The 10,633-nt window shown below is 42.7% G+C and overlaps 1 protein-coding gene across 1 annotated transcript in view; it reads right to left on the bottom strand.

Moving 5' to 3' along the window:
• GK5 (glycerol kinase 5) overlaps positions 1–8,767 on the bottom strand; it is an 81,593-nt gene extending 72,826 nt beyond the window's left edge. Inside the window, exon 1 of the mRNA XM_024131903.2 lies at positions 8,539–8,767. Within this exon, the coding sequence (XP_023987671.1) occupies positions 8,539–8,700 (162 nt within the window). The 5' untranslated portion in view covers positions 8,701–8,767. The remainder of the gene's footprint in view (positions 1–8,538) is intronic.
• Positions 8,768–10,633: the final 1,866 nt, after the last annotated feature.

Here is a 10,633-nt window from a genome sequence, read left to right as displayed (position 1 = left end):
AGTGGGAAGCTGCCGCCTAGCACAGGGAGATCACCTCTGTGCTTTGTGACCACCGAGAGGGGTGGGATAGGGAGGGTGGGAGGGAGGGAGACGCAAGAGGGAAGAGATATGGGAACATATGTATATGTATAACTGAGTCACTTTGTTGTAAAGGAGAAACTAACACACTATTGTAAAACAGTTATACTCCAATAAAGATGTTAAAAAAAAAAAGCCAAACTTAAAAAAACACCTTAAATTAGCAAATAAAGTACTGAGTTCTGGTTCAAACTATGATGGAGTAAGCACACTCCACCCCCTCTTTCCCACTGAATACAGATATAAAACCTGGACAGAATGCATGGAGCAGCTATCTCTTTTTGGACTGCAAAAAGTATGCGGTGGCAGGCAGACTGGGGAAGAAGGTAAGATATAGAATACCACTAAACTGGTGGTGAGTTTCCCACTTTTCTTCTGGTACCCCCTGGCCTGGACTCAAGGCAGCCTGAAAACCAGAAATGGGTATCAGGGTGCAGTGAAAACGCCTGCAGAGTTTTTGCTGACACTCAGAGGGAATGCGAGAAATCCCACACTTTTGTTTTTTATCCCCGCCACCACCGCCCCCCCCCCTGCCTCCATACTTTTATATCCTGGCTATCCCATCGTGGTGGCTGCAGCAGTAATCAGAAGCACCTAAAATACTGAGGGAGGTAAAACTTCCTCTCTAATCAGAGGAGCTGGGGGCCCAAGAGGGTAAGGTGGACCCCCGATGGCTTTTTTCTCTCTGTGTGCTCCTGATGCCTAGCCTCAGATGTGGACATAGGAAGTGTCCAGCAGAATGGGATAATGAAAGCTCCAGCTTCTGCCAAGAGGACCCAAAAGGGGGAGGCCCAGGGAACCAAAAATCCCAGGAAGATCTCAGAGAGGGAAGAGCTTGGGAAAGCTACTCCAGAAAGTTGTGGATGAATTCCTAGGCTCACCTGTTAGCTGCACGTACATGAATATAATACCAGACAGCATAGCAACGATGTTAAAAGCAGAACTGAAAAAACAGACCACTGCCCAGGTCCCAGACTGACCTCTAGGTGGCACATACTACACAGGGAAGATCCAAATAGTACCTCCAAGATCTTAAAAACAGAATTAACATTGAAACCAAAGTCCAAGGAAGGCTGGTCAGCATTTGTAGCCTGGACGCAGCTGCATTCACTGCCTACTAAAAGAAAAACATCAACATTTGTCATAGACTTTATACAAGACCCAGAGTCTTATAACATGATAATCAAAATGCCCAGGATATAATCCAAAATTATAAGGTATATTAAGAATCAGAAAAATCTCAGCTCACATGGGAAAAGATAAGAGATACCAATACCAGCATAACACAGATATCTGATAAAGACTTTAAAGCAGCTATTATAAAAATGCTCCAAGAAGTAAGGGTGAATTCTTTTGAAACAAGACAGAAAGTCTCAGCAAAGAAATAAAAGACATGAAGAAAAACAAAATTTTGGTAATTCCCTGACAGTCCCGTGGTTACGACTTGGCGCTTTCACTGCCAAGGCCCAGGTTCAATCCCTGGTCGGGGGACTAAGATCCCACAAGCTGAGCGGCATGGCCAAAAAAAAACAAAAGAAAAAAGAAAAAAGAAATTCTAACAATTTCAGGATTAAAAAATACAATTATTAGGGGAGTGGGGGAAATGGATACAAACTTTCCGTTATAAGATGAATAAGGTCTAGAGACCTAATATACACCATGGTGACTAGAGTTAATTATAATGTATTATACACTTGAAATTTGCTAAGAGAGTAGTTCTCAAATGTTCTCAACACCCACACACACAAACACACAAATGGTAACCATGTGAGATGATGAGTATCTCATCTGTATACTCATGATGAGTAATTAACATTAATTATGTTATTCAATTAACAATGTATACGTATACCAAAACATCAATTTATATACCTTAAATATATACAACTTTTATTTGGCAATCATACCTCAATAAAGCTGGAAAAAAATCAATTAAAAGAAGAAAAATATAATAATTAAAATAAAAATCATACTGGATGCGCTCAGTAGAATGGAGATAAGAGAAGAAAGTAAGCTTAAGGCTAGATGAATAGAAATTCTCTAATCTGAACGACAGAAAGAAAAAAAGAATAAAGTCTCAGGGATCTGTGGGACAATGTTTATGTCACCAGAGGCCCCAAAGAAGAAAAGAAAGAGTTCAGTGCAGAAAAAAATTACTTCAGGGAAGTAATACTGCAAAAAATTCCCAAGCTCAGTGAAAGATTTAAAATCTAAATATTTAAGAAGCTTAGAAAACTCCTACCAGGATAAGTCCAAAGCACTACACAGCCAGATCCAGCATAATTCAAATGCTGAAAACTGAAAACAAAACAAAACAAAATTGAAAGCAACCAGACAGATTACATACACAGAATAATGATTCGAATGACTGTGGACTTTCTCATCAGAACCATGAAGGCCCGGAGGAAGTGGCTCAACATTTTTAGAGTGCGAAAAGAATTTCCATCCACAATTCTATATCAAAATCCTAGGATTTTTAATAGATATAGATATGATGATTCTAAAATTTATATGGAAAGGCCAAAGAACTAAAAGAGCCAAAACAATGTTGAAAAAGATTGGAGGAATAACACTACGTAATTTCAAGACTTACTATAAAGCCATAGTAATCAAAATAGTGTAATCATTAATCAAAATAGTGTAATCATAAAAATAGCAAACAGATCAATGAAACAGAAGAGAATCCAGAAATAGACCGACATGAGTATGGCTAATTGATTTTTGACAAATATACAAGGCAAGTCAATGGGGAAAAGACAGCTTTTTCAACAGAGTTGAAATAGACATCCACATGCAAAAAAATTAACCTCAACCTAAACCTCACGTCTTACACAAAAAACTAACTCAAAATGGATCATAGATCTAAATGTAAAATGTAAAACTGTAAAATGCTTAGAGGAAATCACAGCAGAAAATCTTTGTGACTTGGGGTTAGGTGAAGAGTTCTTAGACATGACACCAAAAGTACAATTCATGAACAAAAATACTCAAAAAATGAGCTTCATCAAAATTAAAAATGTTCGCTCTGCAAAAGATACTGTTAAGAAGATGAAAAGACCAAGTACAGACTGGTTGAAAATATCTGCAAATCGCGTATTCAACACAGGATTTATATCCAGAAGATATTTTAAAAATCTCAAAACTCAACAGTAAGAAAACAACTCAGTTAAAAAATGGCCAAAAGAACTGAACAGGCACTTTATCAAAGAAGATACACAGACAGAAACTACGCACATGGAAATATTCAGCATCATTAGCAGTTCGGCAAATGCAAATCAAAACCACAATGGGATATCACTACATCTATTAGGATGCCTAAAATAAAAATTACTAACAACATCAAGTGTTGGTAAAGAACAAATAGAACTCATATACATTGCTGGTGGGAATGCAAAATGGTAGAGGCAGTCTGGAATTTGGCAATTTCTTGTTAGGTTAAATATTTACTTACCATGTGACCCAAGAGTCCCACCCCTAAGTATTTAACCCAAAGAAATGAAAACTTACATTCACATTAAAATCTGTACGCAAATGTTTATAGCAGCTCTAGCCAAAATCACCAGAAACTGGAAACAACCCAAATGTACTTCAACAGGTGAATGAATGTGGTACATCCACATAATGGATTACTACTCAGAAATAAAAAAGAATGAACTATTGATACACACAATATGGATGAATCTCAAAGGCATTATGCTGAAAAAAGCCCATCTCCAAAGGCTACTTACTGTATTGTTCCACTTATATGACATTCTCAGAAAGACAAAAAACTATAGTCATGGGAAACAGATCAGTGGTTTTCAGAGATTAGGTGTGGGAGGAGGGTCTGACAACAAAGGGCTAGCACAAGGGAGTTTTCTGGGTTACTTCTACATATGTGCTAAAACTCACAGGACTTATTCATCAAAAAAGTCAACTTTACCATATGCTAATTTTAAAAATACAATAAAAAGAATCTATGGCTTCAAGTTAAAATGATGGCTTGAACATAAGCGTTTTATCTCCAATTCCTCTCAAGACTCCATTAAAATAAAAACATGAAAAAGATTTATGCAAGAAGAGAGCAAGGAAGCTCAGACCAGGTTTTAACGAATGTTTTTAATACGATCAGTGAGTGGGTACAGTAAGTCCCCTACACATGAACGAGTTCCGTTCCGAGAGTGCGTTGGTAAGTCCAATTTGTTTGAAAGTCCAACAAAGTTAGCCTAGGTACCCAACTAACACAATCGGCTATATAGCACTGTACTGTAATAGGTGTATAATACTTTTCACAGAAGTAATACCTGAAAAACAAACACAAAAAATAAAGAAAACATTTTTAATCTTACAGTACAGTACCTTGAAAAGTACAGTAGTACAGTACAACAGCTGGCATCCAGGGGCTGGCATCGAGTGCACAGGCAAGAAGAGTTACTGTCTGGAGGAGGGAAAGGAGGTGGCAGATGGTAGAACTGAAGGTTCATCAGCCATAGGAGACGGAGGGCAAGCTGCAATTTCACTCATGCCTGACACTGATGGCACAGGTTCTGGTTCCTCGCTGGATTCAATTCTATCTACCCTCTTGAAAAAATGATCCAGTGATGCCTGGGTAGCAGCTCTTTCTCGTCATAGGTGACACGGTAGCACTGGATCGCATTCTCAACGACAGCTGCAACCTTTGCGTACCGTTCTATGTTCGGGTCCTGTGACTCACAAACTAACAGTGCCTCCTCAAATAAAGAAAATCCCCTTGCTGTTTCCTACATTGTGAATCTCTTCAGTTCTTCAGCAGTAACAGCTACATAACCCCTGCTTTTACGCTTACTTCCGAAATAAAGAAGCAAGAAATAAAGATACTGTACTACTTGGGCTTGTACAGTACTGTAAAGTACACAAAAGCACAACCACTTGTAGAGGATGTACACAAGTGACAATGTATGCCAGACACGCGGACTAACTTATGTGACTGGACATGCGAACGCATGTTCACATCTTTGAAAGTTCGCAATTTGAAGGTTCGTATGTAGGGGACTTACTATACAGGGCTAAGCACAGGAGAGAAAACTGGATACCTCACTAGCTGCTCAGATTCCACAATCTCTCTTCAACCCCTGGCAGATTCTAGGATAGAACCCTGAAAATTAGAGGTACCTCAGAAGGCTGGGAGGCCAGATGGGGCTGAACAGAGGATTTATTCAGTCTTTCTAAGGATCCTCAGTTCTCCTGGCCAGCCAGATCCACTGCCCCTCCCTAACCGGGCAGAAGGTGCAAGATTTACTCTCTGGAGGGGATGAACCAGGGAAGCTCTTTATTTGCAAATACCAGATATAGCTGAGAAAAGTAAGACATAGTACTGAAAATATGAACAGATAACCAACCAAAGATCACCATTTAAGGAAAACCTCTAACACATAAGAAAAGGCTGAAATAAAGAGAAAAAAAAGGAACCGTGAGAAAACAGGGACAATGTGGGGAGCACGAGGGTGACATGGGGATGATATGAAAAAAGAATCTATTTTTCCCCAGTGAACTCATTAGAAACAAACAGATTTAACAAAATCTATTCCCCTTCTATCAAACAACATTTCTGTTCTTACCATGCAATACTTTCATGACCACAGACTGTAAGGGCTCAACTGCAATAAACACTTCCTCACGCCAAAAGACTCAACGTGGCCATCATCGCGTCAAGCCTACAAACCAGGGTCCGTGGCACTTCAGGGTCCCTTCCCCCCACTCCACCAACACGGACAGCTCACCATCCCTAAACATGTCACAATAGTTTAGAAGACCAAACCGAAATTAGATCAAGAATATAATCAAAGCTAAGAAGAGAACGTGTTTTGTTGATTAAAATCAAAAGACAACAAGACAACAACCAGTGTTTTTCAAGAATGTCCAGAGGGTACACAGTATTGGAGAGTCCACTGTTTTCTTTTGAGTAGCCTTTCTGTCCTGTTCTTCCAACCAAGATGTTATCTTTTACGGCTTCTCACAATGGCATGATGTTTCAATGCGGAACATGATGAACTTTCTTCATTTTGAAAAACTAAAAATATCAAATATTCACATGTGGGATTTCTAACTCTGAATACTACTCTAGTATATAAGGCAAATATTTAAGAGTCCATAGAAAGACTTTTTTAAAAATACAACTTATAGAAAAAGGCTAAAAATGTGCCTCTGCTATTAAAAAATGAATGCCATATGAGATAAAATTAAAGTCTTCTGAGAGACCTAGTACTGGCCTTCTAATGTAAAGGTTCCTGTTTGGGATTTCAATTTTAATTAAAAGACCAACAAAGCCTATTTTGTTCTTATCTCTAAAGGGTGATCTGTTCAGTTTTTCTTTCTCTCCTTTTTAAGCTATTTATTTAGCAATATCAATCAAATCCTATACTAAGACGTTTGGGTTTCTATTATATATTCTTTCCAACATAATTTAGCAGAGGTGTGATTTTCACTTGAGTAAATAAACACAAGTTCTGTGTCTAATCCATAGAGTCCCATGAAGCAAACTGATTTCCTAATACTTTGATTAAATGCAATTAAGTTATTTATTCTGTACTCATGAAGTAATAAGCCTGGTGCTAAGAAGCAATGTAGACCAACAAGACCATTCTTGCCAAAGAACTCAAGCCATCTGAAGTAAAGGACCAGTTGTTGTTGTTGTTGTTGTTGTTGTTTTTCTGATTTGTAATTCATTGTGAACCAACAATTTTTAAGACACAATTAAAACAACTTTCTAGGAAAAAAGGACATACAAAGTAAAATCCCAAATGTTTTATTATTGAGGTCAACAGACATAAAATGACTCTGCAAAGCTGCTACACAAGTTTCTAAATCTTAGTTTCTCTCTCTCAACCACAGCAGCTGGGAGCCACACTTTCAGGAGCACTGCTGTAAACTCCTATCACAGGTTGAGAGGCACTGCTTTCAACTCCTGATTTAAGACATAGCGCTTCATCCTTCGAGGACAAGGAATTTTTGTATTATTTACTCACATACCTTTCCGGACTCCTTCGCCACAGTTTTGAGTCTGACCAAACCATTCCAGTCTCCTGCTGCTCACAGCAATCTTGATTCATCTTTGAGATTCTTACCTCATTTCTAAAAAAATAATCATTCCCCCCAAATTATACAGCAACTGTGAAACTTGATCTTCTAACAATTTCTGCATCCCTTCGGTTTCAAACACTTCAACATCTTTGAAAAAAAAATCACTGCTTAAAACAAAAGTACTTTGTGTCTAGAATTGTAAGGGAGACGGTGTGTAAAGTATCATTGTGTTCTGATAAAGACTCATAAAAAGATAAGGAGGACATAGTCGCTGAAGGACAGAATCCGCCTTCAGCTGTCCTTTCAGGTGGGTTTAGGGGTGGGGTGTGTGGGTGGTGGGCAGTGTTCCTGCAGAGGTGAACGGAAAAGGGACCAGGGAGCTGCTCTAGTCCCAGCTCCCTGTCCTGGTCCTGAAACCAGAATGAGGAAGTCCTGAAAACAAACGCTCAAAGCAGTCTTTTGGCTGGACCTGCTCCTGGGCAACCCCTGCGGCTGAAAAACACTTCTAAGGGGATGGAAAAAAGGGTGGGAACCAAGCAAATGACGGAGTCCAGTGCTGCTGGGAATGGGTTAGGTAACTAATAGCTCCTGTTCCCCCAACACCGCCAACATAAAAAGATGTTGGTATTCGAAAGAAGAGTAAATAAAAAACATCACATGGAATCAACATTATTTTTGGCATGCTGTCAACTGTGTAGAAATCAACACTTCATTAAAACGAGAACAGAAGAATACCAATCTGTTAGTTGCTTTACTAATAACAGCTAATGACTTGATAGGTTTCTCAAACCAGAAAAAAAGATAACTTTCATGAATTGTCAAAGATGGAAATGAGAAAAGTAATGACAACACAGCCTTCAAAACTTGTCCAATACTTCTCATATCTCTGGGAATCTGTTGCTCAGCACTTTGAGAAGCAGTTAATGATGATAACTGAATTACGGCCATAAACTTAAATTCCATCAAGATTTGAAAATCCTAAATGTAAATAAAGACAGGGTTGGACGCCTATCAAGCAAGTGCAGGAGAAACCAAGCAAGTCACAAAGCACCCTCTGACTGGATACGCGCAGCCTGCCCTGCCCTGCCCTGCCCTGGGAGTCACCGCAGTCCCACCCAGGTGAGGCCAGAGAGGCGAATCCTCAGGTGAGCGGAAGCGAGTGAGCGGCTCCAGATCACAAACCGAGCCCCTGCTGTCTTCAGCCGGGACAGGAGGGGCGCGCAGGTTTCAGCCCTGCCCGGGGAGGGAATGCGGCGACTTGGCCGGTCCCGGCGCGCCGCTCAGATCGGAGGGCCCGCGGTGCTGCAGGTGGCTGCGTCCAAGCCGGATGAGGAGGTCCCGCCCTCTCGCCCCACCCGCGACCCGATCCCGGGTGCCCCGCGCGACCCAGACCCGCTGCCCCGACGCCAGCTCCTCGGTCACCTTCTGAGCGCTGGAGCCGCGGATCCGCGCCGCGCGGTCATAGACGTGGCAGCGAATCACCGAGCTGCCCACGTCCAGCCCCAGCACGAAGCCTGCGCGCCGCGGGTCCGGCGCGCTCTGCTCGGGGCGCGTCTGCTCCGGGACTGTGGGCGGCCCTGACATCCCGACCCCCACGCCTCTCCGCACCTGCCTCCAGCCGAGCGGGCGCGCTCTAAACGCCCGTACCTCAGAGGCTGAGCGCTCCCCGCCGGGCCGCCGCCCCCGGCCCGCCCCCTCCGCGAGATCCGGGAGCGGCCCCGCCCCCGCCGCGGGCCCCGCCCGACGCCGTGACGTCACGGCTGCGCAGGAACCCTTTGCAGGAGCGAGCGCGGTCCCGGCGGCCGCGTGGGGCGCGTGGAGGCCAGCAGGAAGGTGGTGGGGCTCTGGAGGCCCGGGTCACCCGTGCCGCCCGGTTCTCCAAACACCGGCAGCTCTCAGCGTTGCCCTGGCCCGTAATTTTCATGATTTCCCTCCTAACTCTACGCACCCTGCGGCAGTGCCTGCATTTCTTTCAACCCAATTACATATTATGAATCTCTATTAAGAAAAATAAAGTGACCTGAAAAGAAATTCAAAATTCCGCCAAAGGTATTCATTAATAAACTGAGGGTTTTCCCCCCAAGACTTCTCTCCTCAGAAAACCTGGTCAGGTTTGCACATATAATACACATCAAAAAATACTTGCTAAATGAAATAAACACTCAAATGAGTTGGACATTCCCCAGCCCTCTGGTGGGGAAGAAGGGACAAAGCCTGGGGTGGCTGTTTCTACCGTCAAGCTCCACCCCAACGACTGCCTTTTCAGGAAGCTGAAAGTCCCTCAAGGGCCCTTTACCTTTCACTCCTGCCCAAGGAGCGTGGGCTCTTCCACGCAGGGGACATTTCGGGTTTCCTGCAGCTCTGTTCACCAGCCTCGAGCCCAGGGGAATTCCCATGGGGTGGTCCTTATAGGCGGGGAGTACGGAGGCGTTAATGCCTGCTTCAGCCACCTTTCCACTATCACCACACCAGCACTCCAAAAAAACCAGTGTCTGAAAATATTCAATGTCTTCATTTTGTAAAATTATGAAAGTAATATGGATATGTGCTCTTTGTGGAAAAGTTTCACAGTGCAGAGTGGTATATCAATTTAAAAGTAAGGGATAGGGCTTCCCTGGTGGCGCAGTGGTTGAGAGTCCGCCTGCCGATGCGGGGGACACGGGTTCGTACCCCGGTCCGGGAAGATCCCACATGCCGCGGAGCGGTTGGGCCCGTGAGCCATGGCCGCTGAGCCTGTGCGTCCGGAGCCTGTGCTCCGCAACGGCAGAGGCCACAACGGTGAGAGGCCCGCATACCGCAAAAAAAAAAAAAAAAAAAAAAAAAGTAAGGGATATTCATTTTGAGCCAAATCGTTCTTTTGAACAAATTGTCATGTTAACCCACTTGCTTTCAGCCCATTTGACCAATGGCCTTTGACCAATGGTTCTTTGGCCATATTACTTGAAACTTGGAACAAGCACCTGGAAGAGTATGGTTTTTGTTTTTGTGTTTAATCTTTATCTTTGTACCCTGTTCCTCTCTAATAGTACTCATTTGTTCCAAATGGCCCCAGGACTTCCTTCACCAGTGGTGACCATTTTGGTGAGTCATATATACTATGTTAATCCCCAGTATTGTAATTTTGAATTACATGACTAATGGGTCATGTAGTCTGGCCAGAGTTCTCCAGAGAAAGAGAACCAATAGGATAGAGACTTAGATTTATTTTAAGGAATTGGCTCACATGCTTGTGAGGGCTGGCACGTCCCAGAAATCTCTAGGGCAGGCTGGAAGTCTAGAAATTCAGATAAGAGTTGATGTTACGGTCTGAGTCTACATTCTGCTGGGCAGTAGGCTGGGAACGCAGGCAGGGTTCCTATGTTGCAATCTTAAGGAGAATTCTTCTTTGGGAAACCTCGATCTTTGCTCTTAAGGCCGTCAACTGATTGGATGCGGCCCACCAACATTGTGAAGTGTCATTTGCTTTACTCAAGGTCTATTGATTTAAATGTTAATCACATCTAAAAAATATCTCACA

Source organism: Physeter macrocephalus, chromosome 1 (genome assembly GCF_002837175.3).
Source record: "Physeter macrocephalus isolate SW-GA chromosome 1, ASM283717v5, whole genome shotgun sequence".
Lineage (NCBI taxonomy): Eukaryota > Metazoa > Chordata > Mammalia > Artiodactyla > Physeteridae > Physeter > Physeter macrocephalus.
The sequence above is the reverse complement of the archived record's forward strand: the minus strand, read 5'-3'. Positions and strand labels throughout refer to the sequence as shown.